At 41.3% G+C, this 24342-nt stretch overlaps 1 protein-coding gene and 1 non-coding gene across 2 annotated transcripts in view; one reads left to right on the top strand and one right to left on the bottom strand.

Moving 5' to 3' along the window:
• The window catches only part of LOC145285835 (toll-interacting protein-like), an 81607-nt gene that overhangs the window by 21122 nt on the left and 36143 nt on the right, over positions 1–24342 (top strand). The window contains exon 2 of the mRNA XM_080134271.1: positions 23780–23950. Coding sequence (XP_079990397.1) covers positions 23780–23950 — 171 coding nt within the window. The remainder of the gene's footprint in view (positions 1–23779; positions 23951–24342) is intronic.
• On the bottom strand, positions 18320–18519 carry LOC145286744 (U2 spliceosomal RNA). The gene has a single exon (XR_013869163.1). It is a non-coding gene; the product is annotated as a U2 spliceosomal RNA (small nuclear RNA).

Here is a 24342-nt window from a genome sequence, read left to right on the forward strand (position 1 = left end):
GACATACCTTTTATATATTGCATTCACATCGCCATTCTATGGCTGTTTGCATCATTATCAACATTTTGATTTTTATTTATTTCCAAGTATGTGAGGTACAAAGGTTTTCTGTTAATGTTACATTGGAATACTCCGACAGCTTAGATAAACTGTTGGAATATGGTGAAACACTCAACCAATATAACAGATGACGTTTACTAAATTGGTAGAAAATATTAGTTTTTAAAGGTGCAAAAATTTAAATCATTAAAAATAAATCGTTTTAGTAAAGCCGTCACTATGAATGTAGCAGGTTTGCAGATCATGCTACAGTCGCTGGAAAAAAGTTCTTTCATTTTGCCAGGAATTGAAATTAATTGAAATAACTTGTTGTCTGATGACATTGCAGCTGTTCGAAATCTACAGCAAGGATTGCACATTATTTTACAAAATATTTATTCATGGAAGTTATTCTAGGTTAATTTTTCTGTTATTGTATTTTCATTTTTCTTTGCATTTGAAATTTTTTATCTTAAGTGTTTGAAAATTTGATCAGTACTCACCATATTCGAGCGAGGAGGCGGGGGGGGGCGGATTTACTGCTGGAATATGCAGACACAACATCCACAAAAATACTGGCCATTCTCTGCATAAGTATTGCATGTGAGGAGTATTTGAAGTAAAGTTGTCTTTCCAGATTTATCAAATAAAACTTACATTTCTTAACCGTAGTGGATGTATTAGGGTAACTAATCACTCGTGTTACGGTGTGGAATGATAAGATTGCCACCATAGAAAAGACAACATGATTCCATTTCCGTTTGATGAAAACTGGTTTTCTTTTTTGTTGCAGGCCATCTACTATTTGGCCAGTAGCACAAATCTCAGCAGATGTATCTCGCGTTGCCCGATATTGAACGCAACATTAAACTCCTTTAGAAGAAATGAAGTAAAAAAAAAAAAAAAAAAAAAAAAAAAAAACTGAAAGAAACTGAAACCTGTGTATGCGAGTATGTTTTTTGTAAACAGTTCACTTCTTTTAAGTAAAAAAAAAAAAAAAAAAATACTCGTGATATTGAAACCAAAACCTAAAAACAGTGAGTCGAGCACAATAACCATTAGGCCAGCTTGACGTAATCTTTTTAAGTGTTTTCAAATCTACTTATTAAGATATGAAAAGTATTTTCAGCATATAATTTATTCCTTTGTTTAATCAACCAGATGCAAATCTAGATGCTTCCACCGCATGCTTTTTACTTACCCCCTCTTTTTCAATGAAATGGAAAGCATAGTAAAATCCTTTTCAATTATTTTGAGGAGTGTAACTTTTCAGTAGGTATATAACCTTTAGTACTAACTCAATCATAACTACCCATGCGAGGTCACAAAAATACCTTGTTTAGGACCCAGGCGAGGGGCTAACCTTCTTGGTGCTGATGGACTCCTTGATCTCAGGTCATCCATCTAGAAGGAAAACTCTGAAGTTAAGCCTGTGTTACTGACCTCCTACATCTTGGCACTAAGTAAAAAGGGAGGGAGACTTATTCAGTCCTGGTGGATGACCTTAGAGCTGGTGACTTGAATAAATTATCAGTTTGTAAACCTAAACTGCTTAAGGAGTAGATAGGCAGAGCTTTTCACCCAGCTTTTATACTCCTTCTTCGCCTATTAGCCAGGCACAGAGGTGCAGTCACCGGGACTTGACAGAAACACCTAATGTTTCCTGACTAGGGCAATGAACGCTGTTCCCCTAGCCAACCTCCTCCCCATCCCCTAAAACTGGGTATCTTAAGGGTGCTTGAGTGCTATATATGCCAATGTAATTGAACCTGGCTGCTTTTAGCTGACAGGTTTGAGGATACCAATTTGACAGTTTGTCTGACTGCTGTATTCCGACTGACAGTACAGTAGCCCTAACTCTTTGGTAGTGCTTAGAGCAGCTGTTCCATCATCACTTGTATAATATCTGGATAGTTGTAGTGCGATGTCGCACATGGAAAAGGACTCTGCACCCATCTCCGGTGGGATTTCCTGAGGCCACAATCCTGTAGATGAGGAGTCTGCTGATGGTCTACTTGTGTTGCATGTTTGGTATTCTGCACAACCACTTTGTCCAGCACCTCTCACCTTAAAACTGAAACATTTTAAAATAAAATACAATGGCAGATCAATCTAAAATTTTAATCAAATCGGGTGTAAGCTCCAACAAAACCAATTTGTCTCCTCCTTTGAGGCTTGTATTCACAATATCTGTGGGCTTAGAACTAATTTAGATGATGTTCAATCATTTCTCTTAGCAAACTCCCCGGATATCTTAGTGCTAAGTGAAACTAACTTACTCTCCTCCATCCCCTCTAAACCACTTTAACATGTCTGGTTCTCCCACTTTGCCATATGGACTCGCAGATATATGCACAGACTTGGAGTCTATATTCATAACATCCTTCCCTTTACTAGAGAATCAAAACTAGAATCAGATGACCAGGCTTTCATGTGCAACATAGCATTAGCTACTTATTTTCTCTACCATTCTCTCTCGATCTAAGACTGTACCCTAATCAATCAAGTCTCTGACAGCATAGATAGAGAACTCTCCCTTGATACTAGCATGCAAGTATATGTTTTTGGTGACTTTAATGTCCACCACAATAATTGGCTTGGTTTCTCTACTTGCACAGACACAGCTGGTAGCATAACATCTGGCTTCATTCCCTATCTCAGACAATTACGTTTCTAACCCATCTCCCAGGTCGACAGAACCAACAAACCTCACTTCTAGATCTTTTTCTAACTACAGTTCTTGATGATTGTTTAACAAATGTCCATAGCCCATTCGGGGAATGCTGATCACGTTGTGATAATGTTAGAAATCGCCCTAAACCTTCAATCCAAAGCTGACGAGCCATTACTCAAAATGACAAGCTACTATAAGAAGGCTGACTGGGAAGCCATCAGGGATCACATCAGAAACTCTCTATGTTGTATCTTTTTTCTTCCTGCAGAAAAGCCTGTCGGTGGGGCATTAGAATATGCTGACTGCCCCCCCTGCAGAGGGTAAAAGTCCCTCAATGAGGGGTCCTGGATATGATCTTAAACTATATCCAGTGGTGAGGCCCCAGCTTGTGGGCTTTGGGGAGTGTGGAGCCACCCTTTAATTACCATTGCTCCCAGGTCCACTCTGACCCAGAGTGGTAGTACCTGTTAGGGGCCCAACTATGGGTTAAATAGAAACCGACGTGAAAACAACAAATATATTCTATTAAAAAAAATTTTTCTTCAAAATCTTTGGATTCGGCATTAAATAACCCAAAAAGGGTTGATATGCCGTAAAACAAAAACAACCAACCAACCAATCCTGCAGAACAGTGTGCAAATGAGACTACTGCAGTAGTTTAAGCACACGTTCACACATGGAAATACTTTATCAAATCACACTCTCCACAATGGTTCATCTCTGATTGTGCAATTGCTATCACTCAAACACAGCATGCATTCTGCAGATTATCCAACATAAGTCAAATACAAATAGGCAAAATAAGCTAGTAATAATTGTAGGAGCAAAATAGACGCAGCCAAGAGAAGGCATTCTGAAGTCATCAGAAAACGCATAGAATTCTTTTATACCAACAAGATTGTTTTTTCCATTTTTAAAATCGCTGTTTTTTTTTTTGTTTTTTTTTTTTTGTTTTTTTTTTAAAGAAGTTTAATATCGTTTTTATATTTAAACAGGGTTAATTTTCCATTTTGTTCTGCTTTACCCCGCCTCCCCAACACACACACACCTACAAACACCCAGGCAACACAGGGCACCCCCGCTAGTCTATAATATAAATCTCACCTGTCTGTTTAAATGTATGTATGTATGTATATCTCACAAATTCATGTCATGTCATATGCTACTGGTACCATGTAACCCAGTACTACCTGCCTCGGTCGGGTCACCGGCGACTAAACTGGTTCCCCCACCAGACTTGTTTGGTGAGGAGGGCGGCTAGTCTCCCTGAAGGATTAAAAACAAGACCTTCCAAAGGGCGAATGAACTCTTTTTCTGGGTCAACGGCCAACTAGCACCGTGTATATTTGTGTGTGTGTATATGTGTATTGGGGTAGAGAGGGCTTCCGTAAGCCGTGGTGAAGGCAACCTTTCTAGGAGAAGCAAATCTCTGATTTAAAAGACCATAAAGCGGAAGACCAGTACCCGCATTAAGCTGGTCTGCAGTTTAATTTGTTGCTGGCTATCTTGCTCTTGCTTGTTGCTGGATCTCAACATTTTGAACCGAGAGAGAGACTTAGCTGTCGTACAAAGCTAAGACTCTGTAACATCATATTTGTATAGATACTCCTTCAGACATTTGGGCTCATGGATTTTAAATGTCTGAGGGAGTGGCACTCGTCTGACAAGACGTTGCAATCATCATCATCATCATCATATCTCACAAAAACTTTCGACAGAGGCGATGGATTTTAGCGAGATTGGTATTGGTTTGAAGTTCAACCCTTCAGACGACAAATATTGAAAAATTGGCTAAAAACATTAATTCCTTCACCTTCAACTGGGCACTTTTCTTCAGGGAGGGGTCGTTTTTATTCGCTGATATTTTCAAAAGTTATCTCCTCTTTTCGATTGACTAGCCTTAATTTAAACATTCGCCACTTTCAGTTTGGCGATAGACGCAACAGCAAAGACGTCACATTTTTCTTTTTTTTTTTTTTTTTTTTCATTTCTTCCTTCACAGTACATTTTTTGCTCAACACACACCTCCAAACACTCGGGCAATGCCGGGCACCCAGACTAGTCGGACTATAAAGAGAAATATAATATTTTAACTTGATCGTGTTGGGAATATATAATTCTTATGCATGTGGTTGACAATGTTTATATGTTATCATTGATAACGCATAGGTGTGAGAAGGAAAAAAAAATGAAGAAAAACGGTTGGATGTAATAATATTTCATTTATTCACAGTCTGTCATAGACAAACATAAAGAGATTAAGAAACATGTAATACATGAACACAAAGAAATGACTAAGAAATAATTCTTAGAGTTCAATTGTTCGCATCATCATAATGGAACAGATGTTGCTGAGGCAAGAAAAAAGACCAGATATGCAACAGCATGAACGTGTAAATTGTACTTACAATGAAGTGTCTCTGGCGACATGACATGGAGAAATATGTATAAAATGCAAATATAGAAAAAAAACTGGCTTAATGACATTTAGATACGAAAGGAGAACGAAGGAATAGGATAATATGGTAAATCTTCTTCTATATATATATAAGCCAAACGTCTGTGTGTATGTATGTATGTTTGTTTGTAACGCTAAAACTTTTGAAAGACGGAACCAAACTTGACAAATTTGGTATCATATCGAAGCCCCATCACCCGGATGACAAATATCGAAATTTCACGTCAAACGGACCACTAGAAGTTGGTCAACTGATCAGTTATCTTCGAGGGGGGCCCCCAAAAAACCTGTCATTATCTATATATATATATATATATATATATATATATATAAGACAAATGTTTGTTTGTAACGCTAAAACTTGAGATGAAAGATTCCTCTCCCCTAAGAATAAAACATATGTTCAATATCTGCTTTTGTTTTTTCATTGTTTATACGGTCCCGAGCAACGCCGGGTAGCCCTGCTAGTCTATATATATAAAAGCCAAACGTCTGTGTGTATGTATGTTTGTTTGTAACGCTAAAACTTTTGAAAGACGGAACCAAACTTGACAAATTTGGTATCATATCGAAGCCCCATCACCCGGATGACAAATATCGAAATTTCACGTCAAACGGACCACTAGAAGTTGGTCAACTGATCAGTTATCTTCGAGGGGGGCCTCCAAAAAACCTGTCATTATCTATATATATATATAAGACAAATGTTTGTTTGTAACGCTAAAACTTGAGATGAAAGATTCCTCTCCCTAAGAATAAAACATATTTTCAATATCTGCTTTTGTTTTTTCATTGTTTATACGGTCCCGAGCAACGCCGGGTAGCCCTGCTAGTCTTCTATATATATAAAAGCCAAACGTCTGTGTGTATGTATGTATGTTTGTTTGTAACGCTAAAACTTTTGAAAGACGGAACCAAACTTGACAAATTTGGTATCATATCGAAGCCCCATCACCCGGATGACAAATATCGAAATTTCACGTCAAACGGACCACTAGAAGTTGGTCAACTGATCAGTTATCTTCGAGGGGGGCCCCCAAAAAACCTGTCATTATCTATATATATAAAAGACAAATGTTTGTTTGTAACGCTAAAACTTGAGATGAAAGATTCCTCTCCCCTAAGAATAAAACATATGTTCAATATCTGCTTTTGTTTTTTCATTATTTATACGGTCTCGAGCAACGCCGGGTAGCCCTGCTAGTCTATCTATAAATATGAAAGCGAAAATGTATGTATGTGTGTTCGCTTTTTCTGTGTGTCTACAAAAGGCTTCTTTCAGAGAAGCGGTCGCTCGGTTCACAACTTTTAAAAAGTTTTTATATCACATACAAATTGTAATATCTCACAGTCAACAACGAAGCTCGCCTGTCTATTTAATTTGCTTGATTTCGGGAAGATAGATATTCAATATTTGTCGCTCGCTGCATGTGGGTTAGTCTTTTTCCTATAACATCTTGGGGGCGAGGAAAAAAGCATTCAGCAGTAAATTAAATCCCCGCAGTCAAACTGACCTCATTAACTCATTAAAACGAGCACCTGCTAAATCCAACTAATTAAATAAATTCAAACGTGTTTCCGTAAGCATGTCGCGGTGGGGCAATGGTTAACGTCGCATGTTTTTTTTTTTTTTTTTTCTTCTTCTTCTCACAACTTTGCCTCAACGGTTCGGGTTCGATCCTCATACTTACTTTTATTTCCCCCCCCCCCCCGCCAAACAACCGGGCAACGCCGGGTACCCCTCGCTAGTATAACTATAAAATGAGAATGCGTGTGTGTGAGGAAACTTCTCAACCTATATACTCAACGAATTTTTGATCTACATACTTGAAATTTGGTATATAGGGTATTCAAACATGTGGAAAACGTTTTAATTGTCCCCCCCCCCTGAAGAAAGGGCTGCTAAGGGATCAAAATTGAAAAATTAGTGTTTGGGAGTCATTGGATTTTTATCTGTTTATCAATCGTGTCACATGTTAAAATTAAATAGGTTCAAAACACTTTATAAAGATTGTGTCACGCTGGCCTATAGTTATCATTCTTGACTCCCTGATTTTAGGTTTTGGTTTCGATGTCAGCTCAAATATTTTTTTATTTTACTTATAAGAAGTGAACTGTTTAGAAAAAAAAAAAATAATAATACTCGCATGCACATGTATCAGTTTCTTTCCAGTTTTTTATTTATTTATTTTTATTTTTATTTTTTTTAAGGGAAGATTGAAGAGAAAGTGCCTTTTGTATAATTCTGGCTCTTCTCTTCTGATGAAAAGAATTTAGTTTGAAATGCCACGGCCTAAAGATCGAGTTAAACAAAATTCCCACCATGCTATTGTCTCCCGTGTTTATTTGTCTTTTTCATATAAAGCAAAACTATTGCAAGCAACCCTCTGGCCTTCGGGCCGGGTAGTATCTGTTCTGTAATTCGTCCTTGGTCAATCTAAAGGAAACCTTTCATATTGAGACAATTACTAGTTATTTGGATACTGCCAGAGTGCCCCATTTTTGGGGGAGCTGGTTTTCCCGCCACATTAAAAACGATCTTGTGTCTAATTTGCTTTCGTGGGAGGTTAAAAAGCAATGCCATTTCTACAAGTGATCTTGACTACATTGAATTCTGGTCACGTCGTGGAGTAGCGGTAAAACGTCAGATTTCCTTTCACTTTTTTTTCCGCCTTTGCGTCACGGGTTCGAGCCTGCCTGCCTGCCCGCCTACTACCACTTTTTTTTTTTTTTTTTTTTTTTTTTTTTGCTGAACACACACCTCCAAACACCCGGGTATCCATGCTAGTTAAACATAAGAGCCAAGAGCATTTGAAATTAGAATAGCTAATCTTCTAGTCTGCAATGGTATCCATTATACCAATCATCATTTAACCCTTCTTTTCTTGTAAATGAATAAAGTCAAGGATGAAGTTTGAATATAAAAACATTTTTTGTTTCCTTTTAAAACTTTGACACATTATGCGTCTCTACAAAAGGAAATTTGATGTATTTTTTTTTTTTTAAATATAATTATTAAAAACTTAGTGGAAAAATAAAAACTTTCAAGGAATGTATCTGCATAAATTTATATTGATTGAATACTGTTAAATTGCTTTGGATAGAAAGTTCCATAATTCTTGTTAAATGTTAATTTCTAGACATTTTAAGTTTTTATCCTTCTGACCTTCCATACATGAAAAAGTTTACTGTTTTTGTTTTTCATTCATCACATGTTTGTTAACACACATTTTATTCAGATTTGATAATTATACATCTATGTCATCTTCTCAAATTGTGACAGAATTTGTCCAACTTGTTAGACGGCTTTTATTTATTCTAACAAAAAAAATGTGACAATTTCTAATTGAGTTATGCTACCTGTCTGCCCCCCACCTTGAAAGGGTGATCTCATGACAACAAAACAGATACCCCCTCCTCTGAATTGAGCAATTAAAGTAGGGCACATTAATCTGAAATAGTATCTTTACTATTATATAAAACGAAGTTGTGGGTGTGTGAGTACATTTCATATGGATTTGCAAACGGCCAGGCCATTTTTGTTTTTAATTTCACACAAAGGTACTTGATGTGTCTGTGAGTGTTCTTATGTAGGTTTTGTATCTGAATACATCTGATAAGTATTGATAATCGAAAAATAAATTATGTAGAAATCAGTTAGTTACAACTTTTCAGAAAGTTTTATAAAAATCCAAGGCATCAATTTTTTTATTTTAGTTTATTTTATTCTTTTTTTTTAAGCACAAGTGTCAATTTTAGCTATTTTAATCTGAAAGGCACCTCAGGGGGTGGGGGGTAACCGGAGTTTTGCCAGAAAATCAGTTCTGTTACATTTTTACTCACATCAAAAATGGTCTTCTCCTGACGACGAGTGGTTCTACGCATGCGCCAGATGACGTCATGACCTGATTTACTTTAAATAGTTGAAAAACTGAACAAATTTCATGTACGTCGAGTTAGGTCAGTTGATTAGCGCGTTGGTTCATTATCTAAACGTTTTGGGTTCGAATCGTGGTGTGAGATGTCTTTTCGATTTTTTTTTTTTTTTTTTTTTTTTTTTTTTTTTTTTTTTTTTTTTTTTTAAATTTAAATATTGAACCAGTGCCATTTTTCACGTAACGTTCGTTTTTTTTTCACTTATCCACCCCTGACCACACACCCAAAAACACCTGGGTACCCACTGATTTTTTAAAAAAATTTTAATATCGAAACAGGCTTATTTAAGCCATTTTCATGTGTTCGTTTTTGTTTTCATCGTTCGTTTGCTTTATGTTAGTTTTTTTTTTTTCCCCAATGTTTTGATTACCCCTCCCCCACTTAATTAAAACATTTTCTTTTTTTTACTTCGCTTATAACAAACAAACCTGGTCATTGACGTTGTCGTCGTTGTAACGCTCAACGAATTCTGTGCGCGCACCTGTCAATTTGGTTCTTATTTTAATAAATTCAAACATCAGTAACTCCTCCTGGCTGGCCGATTTTATTTTCAAACTTTGACTCAGGGTTTCGGGTTCGATCCTACCCCCGGTTTCTTTTTTATTTAACACCACACACACCTCCAAACAACCAGGCAACACCGGGTACTGTCGTGTCTAGATTTATTTACATCGACTTCTACAAAATTATTGGTATTTTGGCTTCTCGCGTGTTGATTCGGCTTTTTCGTATAAAAAGCAAAACTAATTCAAAGCTAACATTGTTCCTGGCAGTCGCACCAGGAAACATCCAGAAGCAATCAGCTTTGATCAATCTTGTATATCAGACAATTGCTATTCAAACTGGACAATTGGGAGCTGGTTTCCCCCTCCCCAACATCTGTTGGGGGAAAAAAACAGTCAAATTTGGGTAAGCAAACACAAACGCTGCCTCGCAGTAAAAGTTAACTGCATGACTTCTATTTGACCTTCTTAGTTAGGTAAAAATGGAAGCAGCAGAGTTAACTTTTATTGCGGCCATCTGTTTTTAATAGTTAAATAAATAGATTCAAACGTGTCTCCGTTGTATGTCGCGGTGGCCCAATGGTTAACGTCAAATGTGTTTTTTTTTTTTTGTTTTTTTTCTTTCCAACTTTGCTTCAAGGGTTCGATCCTCATACTCACCTACCAAAACTTACCCCCCCTCCCCCGCTAGTCTATATATGTACCTATTTACTATGCCTCCCCACGGGACAGAGTTAGACACCAGGGTCGTTTTTTAACGTGGAGAAAAGGTACAAAAATAAAAATTGTCTCGGTCGCGAAAGATTTCTCCTCCACCGAAAGAGAACAAGAAAATGAAGTGCAGCATCTGAAGAACAGATGGTATTTATTTGCTCCCCCACCGAGCAAATTAGGCACAAGGCCGATTTTTTATGTGAGGAGTGAAGGGAGGGGGAAGGGAAAAAGGGGACCAGCTCCCGAGAGGTGGGAAAGTGGAGCTGGTTAATGGTCAGGCATGTGGGGTTGCCCCCACATCTGGTTTTTGCTAGTCATAGCTAGTCATAGCTTGCAGCATCTGAAGAACAGATGGTGTTTATTTGCTCCCCCACTGAGCAAATTAGGCACAAGGCCGTTTTTAATGTGAGGTAAAAACCAGCTCCCCTAAAAGTAGGCAAAAAGGGGGCACTCTGGTTACCAAAAATAATAATTGTCCCAGTATAGAGGGTTTCCCCTCCATTGACTGGTACAAATTATCTTAAGTGCAGCATCTGAAGAACAGATACTACACTTTGATCTTGTTTATATATTTTATTGAGAAAGAAAAAATTGAACATAAAAAACGTACAAAAAATTCAATTCAACAAAATTAGGCACAAGGCCCTACAAGAAATTGGGAGGGGGAGGGTACAGGGTCTTTTTGACTATGTAACAGATGAGACTTTGAAGTCTTACTCTTGACTGGCAACATTTACCAAAATACCTCAATCACTCTGTGGATCCTAATCTAACTAATAACCCCAGCGTTCAATGTAAAATTTAACTATGTACAATTTGTATATTCATTTCTGTATGTTGTGTGTGCATTTTTTTTTTTTTTTTTTTTTTTTTTTTGTGTGTGTGTGTGTATGTGTGAGAAAATAAAGTTCGATTTCATTAGAAAGAGTTCTTGAATTAATTGGCATAAAATGTTCGTGGAGTGGGAAAAAACTAATGAAAATGTTCATTTCAAAAATAAGGAAAATCTACTAATGTGTTGTTAGTAAGACCCCCCCTGTACTATTCTATGTGGCTAGATCCCCCACTGTTTTCCGGGGAACCGAAAACAAGCAGAGCATCCCTAATGGGGTTTGGGGAAGTGGCCTTAATGGAGGTGGGAGAAAATAAAGCAACGGATGGAGGGGGTAGGAAGGTGACCTCTGAGTAGGGGGATGATCGGGGGCATCAGAAAATAAAGATGAGGAGCAGGGGGGTTGGGCAGACTCAGAGGTTCTCTAATACCAAAAAATAAAATCAGGAACAGGATCTCATTTGTACCACCAGTCAAGAGTTACTTTACTGAACTTATAATGCTAACCTAGGCGGGATGGGTTCCGTAGGACCCAGCACCGCCCATGCCATGCCTAAGGAGGGAACACGTATTGAAACTTGGCTCCTCGACGGATGCACAAACTAGTGCTGTGCACCCACCTCTTGTCAAATTCCACTCTAGGCAACCCCTTCCAATCGCATCTGATCTTTACTTTAAGCAAATGTTTAAAGTAAACGATCAGATCCCGATCAGGAACAGATGTCCCTTCGTGGACCAACTTGAGGCGCGCGATCCAAATGGTCATGCGCGCTACTGCTAGGATCGCCAGGAAAACCAAACTTTCCTCCCTGGGGAACGGCGGCTCCATGTTGTACACAAAAGTTCCTACGTCGAGATCGAGCAGACACTCGGCATCGATGCGAGCTGTTACCCCCTCGACGTACCTTAATAGGGGCTGTATCCGGCTGCAACTAAAAAATGCGTGCTCGATTGTTTCGGGCTCGCGTTCGTCACAGCACGGACAGAAGCGGCTGGTATGTTCTTTATACCGGAAAAGTACGTCGAAGAGGGGCAGCGCATTTCGGACCAGTCGCCAAGTCAGGGAGAATTCCGAGTTATTCAGAATCTCCCGTCCCGGCGCCCAACGCCATTGAGAACGGACAACCTCCATCGACCATCCCATCCGCCTACAAAGTGGATCCTTCGCGGTCCCCTCCACTAAATCCCGATACAGTTTCTTCCTTGGCTGATCGAGGACATTGGTCCCCGGCAAAGCTCTAAGAGCGGTTCGGCATTCGGAGAAGAACTTGGACTCCCCCTTCGGTCTACGACGACCTTCTACCGAAGGGTTGGGTTTGAGGTTGGGAAACGAGTTCTCAACCACAGGGACCCAAGGAGCGTCTCCTTCAAGCGAACGACCCAGGAAAGCCAATCTCTCGGCGTTTCTATGACACAAGAGACTGGGCTGACCCAGGCCTCCCTCGCTCGGATTTTGAACACAGACCTCTCTGCAGACATAATGCTTACCCTCGTTCCACAAAAGTGAATCGAGGCGCCCTTGTAAGCGGGTTAGTCGTTCTGCAGGGAGAGGAAGTACAGACAAACGGTAAAGGATGAGCGGAAAGACGTATGTAGCACACGCCTCCGCCCGACCCTTCAAGGACAATTTCCTTCCAATCCAAGTCTTTACTGACGATTTGACCTTAGACTGTACTTCCGACCAATTCTTTTCCAGCTGAAGTCCCGGTCCAAACCAGACACCGAGAATGCGGACCGGTCCATCGGTCCAGCTGAAAATACCTGGAAGCGAGTTTACCCCGGTCCAGGTCCCCAACCGCAGGCCAACAGACTTGCTACGGTTGAAGATGGCCCCTGTTACTTCTTCGTATCGAGTGAGCGCCTCGACCACCGCTTGAACGTCCGTGAGGCAAGACACGAACACGGTGACGTCATCGGCGAACGCGGAAACCCTGGCTCGTGTGCCTCCAGGGAGAGCTATTCCGCGCAGGACTGGTGTAGCCGCCTCGTCCCTTAACTTGCGAAGGAGGGGTTCCAACGCCAGGACATACAACAGAGGCGACAGCGGACAACCCTGTCGCACCGACCGAGAGACAGCGAATGACTCCGACAGCTTACCGTTGATCTGCACCGCTACCGTCGGCCTGTCATACAGAACAAAGATCCACTTGCGGAAGTCCGGATTAAATCCGGCGACCTCTAGCACAGATCCTAGGAACCGATGGTCGACCCTATCGAATGCCTTGGACTGATCCAAACTGATCAGCGCGGCTTCGGCGTCGTCTTCTGTCCCCTCTATGATCGAGCGTATCAAGTGCAAATTGTCTTGAATCGATCTCCCCTTCACAGCATAAGTCTGGTCCGGTTCGATCAAGTCAGTGATGACAACCTGCAAGCGATTCGCAAGAATCTTTGCCAAAATCTTTAACTCTGTGTTTAGCAGAGTCAAGGGCCTAAAATCATCAAAGTTTTCCCTCCCACCATGCCGTTGACCTTTCCTCAGCAATGTGATCACACCCTTGGTCACCTGTCCAGGGATGGAACCCTGGGCAAACCAATGGTTGAACATATCCTTCAGAATAGGGACCAACATGGGCGACAGCCTCAAGTAAAACTCGTAGGGTAAACCATCAAGCCCCGGGGATTTGTTATAGCCGACCTGCTTCAACGCAGTAATGACCTCATGTTCAGTAATAAGACCATCACAGCTAGCCGCCCGAGCCGCCGTGAGGCGGGGCGAGTCAGCCAAATAGCTGCCAAACTCATCAACCCTGAGTCCGGGTAGTTGGGTGAAGCGCACCGATAGATGCTCCCGAAACCCCTCGCAGATCTCCCGAGTCGATACTAAGGGGTGTCCTTCCAGGTTATGTACTTTACGAATGTACCCATCCGAACCGCGCCTTAAAGCAGCCTTACGCTCAACAGCGTCAACATTCACAGCCTCGTTAGAAACTTTCTTTAACCTAGCCCTAACTACTTGACCTTCATACCGCTCGCTAGCCAAGCGGTTGAGATCTTGTTTAGCTAGTGCTAACTCTAGGGGGTCCCCCCCCTCCACCGCCCGGGTCAGCTTATCCTCTAAACGCTTCTTTGCCTTAGCCTTATCTATCGCGAGGCGTTGGCTATACTGGACAGAGAAGCGCCTAATTTTGGCCTTGAGACTAACCCACCACTTACTCCCTGTAACCGCCCCCACTAAAGCCCGCTGAATTAGCTCAGTGACCTTCAACCGGTAGTCCTCCAGCTCCAACAAGGTACTGTTGAACTTCCAGTATCCGGCCAGTTTAGGCCTAGCGCTTAAGCTCAAACGGGCCATAACAAGTTTATGGTCCGAGTGTCCTAGCAAGTGGAACGTGGGGCAAGATAGGAAGTCTACATCGCCTCTTCTAACTAACATCCGATCCAAGTAAGTGCTTGGATGGGAAGGCACTACAGGATGCCACGTCCACATCTCCCGCCCCGGATGATCCAGACGAAATCTGTCGACGAGATCGCACGAGGCCATCAGGTCAGACAGACTGCTGTCACACCACGCCGACCCGCTAGTCCCCCCGACCTTATCTATTTTGGGATCAAGGATTGCATTCCAATCCCCCATTAAAACTAACCGTTCCGGATCCACTAAGAAGCCCTCCAACCGTCGAAAAAAGGTTGCCCTCTCTACAGCAGCATTGGGAGCATAAACAGCAACAATCCGAAAAACACTACAATTAACAGCAACATCAACAACAAGCGCCCGCCCGTCCTCGCCTGCGTGAACAACATTCACCGACGCTGACAGGGTGCGACTCACTAGCAAGGAGATTCCACGACTATAGGTATTGCCATATGCTGAGTAGACATCGTAATCGTTTACCAGCACCTGACAATCCCCGTCACAAACAAAGTGGGTCTCCTGGATAGCGGCGATATCTACCTTGAGGGACACCAAGTCTCTCACAACGCGCGAGGCTTTGCTTCGACACCTGATGCCCCTCACATTCAATGTAGCCAAGTTCAAAGACATGATCACTTACCTCAAGCACTGTCACAGACGGGTCTGAAATCCTGGGCAGTGAGGACATGGCAGGCCTGGCCAAGGCTGCCGGTTAGTAAATCCGATGAAGGTGATCCATCCTTGGCCACGCCCCCCACGTCCAGGGGGAAGGTTAGTTTGAGTGCCCTGTATAGCGATGGGTGTACATACATGGGGATTCTACCCTCACATTTAAAGAAAATGTTGGTCAGTGAAGGATGGTCCCTATCCACCAGCTGCTGGCCTGGGATCGCATTCTTCGCTGCCCTAATCATTGCCCACATTCCTCCAGTCCTAGCGTCCTTGTTGACCCTAACGAAAGTGGTCAACAAGGGAGCGTCCTTGAATTTAGTGGGGTCTGTTACTAGGTCTCCACCGACTTTTTCAAAGTTTTTAAGTTTATTGTACCGGACCTTCTGTTGTCCTTTAAGGTCCGGAGCCGGTTGGAGAGGGTCTGTTTCACAAATCCTGCTTCCTGGCAGGAAGGGGAGCTTTTTGGTCCGTTCAGTGCGGACTTTGGGAGTGGGGGAGGGGATCTCTTTTGGTTGATGGGGAGGCTGAGCGCTTGGGGAGGGGGTAGCCTGCTCGTTTTCTTCTTTTTGGCTCCTGTCACGGGATGAGGGGCGGGAAGAGTTTCTTGGGGCCTTTATAGGAGAGGGGGAAGGTTGTTCAGGTTGCTGGGGTGTTGGGATCACAGGGGGCTCATCCTGTGTTATTGTTGCGAGGGAGTCCTTCTCAGTCTCAGTGGGGGTAGGAGGGTTTGCGCGTGTCTTGCGGCTTTTCCTCCTCCTGGCCCTCCTGATCTCTGTTGCGCTCAGGGCCATAGAGACTGTTGTTGTCTCTTCCTCTGCCTCTGACGCGGCCTCCTCCTCAGATTCTGGTAGTTTCCTCTTGTTTGAGGAGGAGGGTGTCTGTGTGTCCATTTTCTCTGTCTCGCTCTTCGGTTGTTCTTGGTCTTGGGTGACTGTCTGCAAGGATGGCTGTTTGTTGATCTTGCCTTTCTTTACGACCGTCACCCAGCCTGTCGGTGCCTCTGGAGGATTTGCGGCCGGCGCGGGATCCGCGGCTTGATTTGTTGTCACGCTTGTTCCCGCCGCTTTTGTGGGCTTCTTCCCTCCATTCCTCTTTGGACAGTCCTTCGCCATATGCCCTTGTTGTGTGCACAGCCAGCAATGAGGCCTCCTCCCTTCCACTATAAGGGAGAGTGTCCACTCTCCGAACTTGAGTGTGGCTGGGATGGCGTAGAATCCAGCCTTGTCCAGGACCATCTGTACTTTGTAGTCCCCGGTCATGATGTTTCTTAATCCGCGGACCGGGGTGACTTCCTCTACGTCTCCATACTGGCTTAGGATAGCCCCCAGTTGTTTGGCCTCCATATAGCAGGGGACGTTTAGAGCAGAAACATTTGCTCTCCTCTTGTTCATATAGATGGGTTGGAGCTTTATGTTCCTGCTCTGATGGCAGGTCCTGGACAGCCTGACTGCGTCTTCGGAGGTGGGGAGCAGAACATCCCACTGTGCGTAACTCCTTCTACAGATGTAGTTGGCGGGAATGTTCTGCTCCAGCAACACGTTCATCATGGTGTCCTTGTTGACGCCCGTCAGACCCCTTGTCTTGGTGTCTGAAGTTATCAGCGAGAGCACTCTTTTCTCCAGAACTTCCACTTGACCCGGGAGGGGTTGGATGTTGTTCCCCTGGGTATACTCCTTGTAAGTTGAGTCGAAGAGTGCTCTGTAGTCTTCGGGCGTCAACTTCCCTTGCTGCTCTTTGGGGCCCCATGCCGGTCCTCCATCCTGGTGGGTGTCAGCTGGACTCGGGTTGGGGGGCGTAGCTGGTGTTGTGGGGCTCTCCATTGTTATGGGCATTTTTGGTTTCGGAACGGGGCCGTTACCAGGCAAAGTAGGCCATTGTGTCTTTGGCGTTGTTTCGTCCTGGCTTGGTTTGCTCTCCGGGCCGCTCCCCTTTCTTATTTTCTTCCTTTGCTGGGTGGCTGTCCCCTTGGGGGATGGAGGTGTCTCCCCTTCTGGTGCCGTGTTCCCAGCTGGAGCCTTGGTGGGTACTGTCAAGGGTGTCTCTCCTTCCAACTTGCTTTTGTTACCACTGGCCGGAGAGTCACCCCTTTTCCGTATTTGGTCCTCTTGGGGAGTGTTGGGGGGCCAATCACTGTCTTCCCCGCCGAATAGTGAGCAGATGGAGGCTATTACGTCTTCATCCAGCGCCTCGGTTTGGTCCGCGGTGCTGTTTTCCTCCTTTTCTGTTGGGGAGTCGCCCTTTGGGGGAGCGGGGGATGGGTTCCCCGGTCTTCCTCCCTTGGTTCTGCCGTCCTGGGGTGCAGCTGGTTGGCTGGGTTCTGCACTTTCCCCAGTTAGTGACTTAACGGCAGCTTTTTCCGCTGGGTTGCCCTCGTGGGGAGCGGTTGCAGGTGCTTTTCGGGGGGTCGCCGCGGGCTGCGGCCCTACCCTCCCGCTTTCTTCCAAGGTCGCCGCGCGCCGGGGCCCTACCTTGTTTCCTGGCGCCGTCTCGCCGGGAGATGCATCAGCTCCCTCACATAGGGAGTCGTTAGCAGTTGAGATGCTGCGCATTTGGGGTGACGTACCCCTCCTGCCTGGCATCGTGGCAGTTGCACTGGCCGCTGGCGCGGACCAAAGTATAGTGGGGGAAAAGAAAACCCAGGGGGAGGAGGGGGAGGAGCGGACTTTGAAGAAATTAGAGTTTTTGACTTCCCCTCACGGGGATGTCGGGTTAGCAGCTCAGATCCCCCCGCGAGGGGGGAGAGCAGAGAAGAAAGACGCAGTGGGTGCTAGCGGGTCAGAGTGCCGCGTCGCAATTAAGAGAGAGAGGGGATAGGCATCCCTGCCCACAGAGGGGAGCAGAAACGAAGCACCCGCCCTACCCCACCCACTAACTTACCCCAACGGAAGCGAGAAAGAGAACCCTGTCTGCTCGATCCACTGGGAGAGCAGCGAAGATAGACAAAGTTTGGGCCTGGCAGGTCAGAGTGCTGCTCAGGCAATTAAGTGTTGAGAAATTAGACCATCCCAGTCTCGAGAAGTGAGACCGAAACGAAGAAAAAACAACATGCAAAAACAACAAATGAAAAAAGAAGGTCTCAACTACCAGCGATAGTGGTGTTGGTCCCTAGATTCCAGTCTCCCAAAAGAGGGGATCGGTTTCCGGGTCCAAGCTACCACAAATGTGGAGTCGGTCCTTTAGGTCCTGACTCCCCAAAGGAGGGGGTCGGTCCTTGCTAACAAAAGTTAGTAAGAAAAAACACCTTAACCTAGCCCGAAAGCCCGGTGGTGGGTCAAGTTTAGTAACTGAGAGAACAGATACTACACTTTGATCTTGACCAAAAGGCCAAGAAAAGGCAATGTATGTGACCGTTTTGTGTATGTCTCGCAAAGGCTTCTTTCGCACACGCTCCCGGGATCGTTACGATCGCTTAGAACTGTTTATATACCCCCTATATAATAATATATAGGATTTGGGAAAGCGCATAGCATATAGACTTTTACAAAATTATTGATATTTTGGCTTCTCGCGTGTTGTTTTGGGTTTTTCGTATATAAAGGGAAACTAATTCAAAAGCTAACAGCCTGTTCTCGGCATCGTGGCGGGAACAACGTCCAGAAGCAATCAGCTTTGATCAATGTGGGGCCAAGCTCCTTATATCAGATAATTACTATTCAATCTAGACAATGGGGAGCTGGTTTCCCCCTTCCCAAAATCTTGGGGGGGGGGTAAACAGTCAAAGTTGGGTAAACAAACCCAACCCCTGCCCAGCAAGAGTTAACTGCGTGACTTCTATTTGACCTCCTTAATTAGGTCAAATGGAAGCAGCAGAGTTAACTTTTATTGTGGCCACCTGTTTTTAAGTTAAATAAATAAATTCAACCGTGTCTCTGTTGTATGTCGCGGTGGCCCAACGGTTAACGTCACTTTTTTTTTTTTTTCACTTTAATTTCCAACTTTGCTTCAAGCGTTCGGATTTGATCCTCATACTCACCTACCAAAACTTTTTTTTTATTTTAACCCCCACCCACCCCCGGAGTTTTGATTTACCCAAAACCACACACACCTCAAAACACCCGGGCAGTCTATAATATAAATCTCGCCTGTCTGTTTAAATGTATGTATATTTGTATGCCTGCCTAAAACTTTTGACAGAGGCAACGGATTTTCATGAGATCCGTATCGTTTTGAAGCGCGGCCCTTTGGACGACAAATATCGAAAAATTGGCTAAAAACATTAATTCCTTCACCCTCAACTGGGCACTTTTCTACAGGGAAAGGTCGCTTTTTTCGACGATATTTTCGAAAGTCATCGCTTCTTTTCGATTGACTAGCCTTAATCTAAACCTTTGCTACTTCCGGTTTGGTGATGGATGTAACGGCAAAGACGACACTTTTTTTTTTTTTTTTTTTTTTTCCACATTCTTTTCCTCCTTTATGGTGCAGGTTCAAGCCTGCCTGCCTACTACCACTTTTTTTTGCTTAACACACACCTCCAAACACCCGGGCAATGCCAGGAACCCAGGCTAGTATTATTGAAAAGGCTTAGAATAGACGGTTATTTAGTAGACAGAACAAACAATATGATGGTAAAATGGAGAAAGACGTATTACAATAGAGTTCAAGAAACAAAGATAATGACATTACTAATCTCTTAAACAAGATAGCAGTGAATACAGTGTTAACAGACCATTTGTGTGTAAGTTGAATTTCTGGGAGACGATTTTAAAGTTATTTTTAGGGGGTCGACGTGTACATAGGGAATGATTTTGGAAATATTGTTCGCTCGATCATAACATAGAAAACGTTTTTTTTTTTGCACTCAGAGTATACCGGTAATCCTAATAATTAATCACACCTTCCGAACCCCCACTGCAGTGTATTTGCCAGCATGTAAGGCTTATGTCCTAAGCACATGCAAATTTTTGGTGGGAGGCTTAATAATAATTGGAATAGTTCTCGTAATGTTCACTCTCTAGATGTGGCTATAGGCCTAAGTTTGATATGTTATATTCGGTGATATGAGTTTTTTTTTTTTTTTAGTAGGTTAGGAAATATATTGTTTGCGATATGTCGTTCTCCCCTAAGTTCAACAAGTTTTAACAATTTAATGACAACTATTTAATGGCACTTAACGTATGCATTCACATTATTATGGCTTGTGCAATGTAGGCATTTATGCTATTATGGTATGTGACAATTTATATGTCTAAAAAAACATTAACTGCGCCTGGAACCGTCTGCATATCATTGATCAGAATGTCTGATTAGTAACATTTGCATTTGTTGGATGTAAGTGTGCAGTGGGTTGGTTCTATATATGAAAATCGAATAGATCACACTTGCATAAATGCATGCAGATGCCAAGAAACAATTTATAATATGCTTTACAAAAAAAAACCCCAAACAAAACACCAAAAAGGAAATTATCTGTGCAAGAAAGAGCCATGAGACAGATCATTTAACTTGTCTAGAACCTACAGTCGACTTAAGACCAACAATTGTCATTTTAGGTATAAAATGCACATCGACTAATACACAAGTATATATGGTATGTATAATTCTCTGTATTAGTAAGAAAGCAAATATTACAACAGTAATATTTCAAATTTTAATGAAAATAGTTCGCTTTTTTTTTTTTTGGACATGAGCTTTTAAAATGTTATCCTCTTTTAGAAAAGACTTTGTATGTGGCTACCATTATTAAAATTTACATGAAGCAAAGGCAAATCTTAGTATTACAGTCATAAACCAGTGTTGACATGACTAGTTCTGTGGAGTTCTAGAAGGTCCACCGACCTAGGTTTTGCCCTTTTCCCTTGAAGAGATTAGTTTGTTGCTAATCTTCTGAGAATGCCTACTGGGGAATGCTGAGAAGGCTGCTTAGGCAATCTTTTGCAAGCCGGACTGATCTTCCTCTAGAACGTTAGCTCTTCAGTCCCACTTCCTGACCCTTGTGTCACATTATCCTGCAGTAGGAGAGAGTTGATTATCAACAGCAGAAGGTAACTCTGTTGAATAAAAGCGTGATTTTTGTCTTCACAGTAGTCGATCAATTATCTTGATTTGAAAGGTGAGAATTTTTTTTTTCCATTAAAACTTCAAACATTACTTTTCAACACAAAACAAGTTTACATCTAACAAAATTATAATCTACTCTTGTTATTGAGCATTGTCATTGTTTACTTCTAAATTAACCTATCTTTGCCCGGGTCTTTATTTATCCCTCTTTCTCTCAAGTCTATTTTTTATCACTTCCTGCCACATTTTCCTTGGCCTTTCCTTGTGAACCAAACCTGTTACCTCAACTGTTCAACATACTAACCCAACCAAAGTATTACTCCCTCTCGTGGGTTGAATCGGCTTCCTCTAAAGGAGTTTTTAGTAAATATCAAATTCACAAGCAATCTTCAGTCGTTTGTTTATCCCTGTTAGGGGAGATGACTACAGGATGTTTTTGAAAGTCTTACAGGGAGGTGCCAATGTCCTACATACAGTGCCTAGTATTCCCAAATGGTCACCCATCTGGTACTAACTCAATGTTGATCTAGCAAAAACCAATGTGACTATGTGATGTGTTGTATATGCATCTAGTACTGGCGCAAGAATTTCATCCATTCTTTCAACATAACTAAACCAACAAAGTTTCCAGTTCTGTGTTTGAAGAATTACAGAAAATTAAGTCACCATTTTGTATATGGCCTTGACCAATAATCTAATGGAGTAATAGTTCTGTTGTTGATCGATTCTCAGCATTCTTTCGTTTTTTATCTGTGCTGCCGCTGCATATAAGACTTAATATTTTAATTCTTTACACGTCTTCCTAATCTTTATCGCTCGCATCACGTAAGTTTTTTTTTTTTTTTTTTTTCTTTTCCCAATAGAATCTTTATTTTATTTTTTTTTTATTTCAATTCCTAATGTCGGCTAAGGATTATCATTGTGAAATATTCTTGGTTCAAGTTACACAAAACAAACATGGCTACCGCGTGTCAGATAAGAAATAAATACAAATTTATAAAATAGTAGCAAATGTGCACGGCGTTGCCCATTATTAAACGTAACGTTAAATTCCTTTAAAAAAAAAAAAAAAAAAAAAAAAAAAAGATGAAGTAAAAAAAAAAAAAAAACTGAAAGAAACTGAGACATGTGCATTCGAGTATGTGTTTTTTTTTTTTTCTTAACCTGTCACTTCTTGTAAGTAAAAAAAAAAAAAAAAAAAAAAAAAACTCAAGCTGGGACCTAAAGACAGTGAGTCAAGTTTGATAACCATTAGACCACCATGACGCGTTTTTAAAAGGTGTTTTCAAACTTACTTATTCTTAACATAATAATCTGTAATGTGAACTATTCATGCATGCACATTTGTGAAATAGTTAGCAAACAAAAATCCAATGATTCCCACGTACCAATTTTTCAATTTTATTCCTTTAGCAGCCCCTTTTTCCAGATGAAAATGGATTAGTTTTCCATGCGTCTGAATACCCTATATATCAAATTTCAAGTCTGTAGATCAAAAAATTCGTTGAGTATATAGGTTAAGAAATGTCCTTACACACACACACACACACTCACTTTACTAGATATATAGATTTGTCATTTTTTTTTTTTTTTTCTTTTTTATAATTTCATATTTCACTTTTTATGGTGTACATTTTCTAGTTTGATAATTGATTTCTTTTTTTAAAGATTAGATTCAAAAGTGACATCAGTTCACACATTTGATTGCATCGAGCAAAACATAATGTCTCGCAAAACGCAAAAAAAAAAAAAAAAAAAAATCCCCAAAAACCTCTTAAATTTGTGTTGTTGACTAATAAGGGTCCGGTAGATACCACTAAACAAAATATATTGTAAACAAATGAAAATACAAATAACGTATCAGTTTTAACTGTAAAATCTGCATAACAGCTGAGAGGCATATTTTCCCATTCTTTATAGTAAAAAGAAGTTGTTATCCGTAAGGTGGACACCACAACAATTTATTTTTCAGAAACGATAAACGAGCCATATCCACCAAACAAACCATAAACAAATAGTTTCTCGCTAAAGTTTGAAAAAATATATTCACTCGTTCTTCAGCCTAAGTTTGATATAATATTTTATATGGTTTGTGATACTCAAGTTTGAAAGCGAGTTTCAATGGTTTGTCATGCTTAAGTCTGAGTCCATCATGCTTAAGTTTGACATATTTACTTGGCTAAATACACTGAGTGGATGTGTCGTAAGAATTTTTTTTTTTTTTTTTTTTTACCTGGAGCGAATGATGGGGATAACGGACAAAATGCTGAGTGTGTAGTTGGGTAATTCCATCCCTATAGCAGCAAAATTGGCGACTTATGTTTGATTAAAACGACAAAGTACCAACATCGAAGAGAAACTGAATTAATTGCTTGTCCTTCTCCCTTCTTATTCATCAAAACCTGACCTCAATAAAGATGGCTTTTTTTCTTTTAAGTTTTAAATATTTTTGTAAAATGATTTTTACTATTAGTCACGTCAACCTTTTTTTTTGTGGGGGGGGTGCTGTTTTATGACTTTTTTTTGAATTTTAAAAAATACAAATTGTTAAACTTGTTCTTTTCTTATTCAAAAAAAAAATTTTTTGTTTCTTCAGGTAATGGTTGGGGAGTTACCTGAGGATTTCCTTAGAGTTAATTCTGATCCAACTGCTCAACAGATTGCTCAAGATGAAAGAGTTGCTCAGATCCTACAAGCACAGCATCAAGCAGGTGTGTCATTTGTTACTGGTAACATTGCAGGGCGATTGAGTATCACACTTGTCACGGTTAGTATACAAAAATTCTTTATGCACATCTTCGAGTTTGGACTTCATAATTAAACCCTTCATTTATAATCTATTAATGTTTATTCAATTTCCTATTTATTTGATGTCAAATATGTAAAGAAGTCAGTGTAACATTTCATCTGAAAATGATATTTGATTCTTCCTAGTCAGTGATTACAGAAATTTTGTTTTATTTATATTTATATATATAATTATTTTTTTACTATAATAATTAAATACCTACAGACACTAGTGTTTCATCCTTTCGGGATTCTTCAGTGCATATATAATTCCAATCAATTTAATTGCATATTCTATCCAACCTATATGATTATTCAGTTTTTCATTTTATCTTTTTATTTGTGACTATTGGAGATTCAAAGGTCATTTTG

This window comes from Euprymna scolopes, chromosome 10 (genome assembly GCF_053919585.1).
Source record: "Euprymna scolopes isolate OS-2025 chromosome 10, ASM5391958v1, whole genome shotgun sequence".
NCBI classification, from domain to species: Eukaryota; Metazoa; Mollusca; class Cephalopoda; order Sepiida; family Sepiolidae; genus Euprymna; species Euprymna scolopes.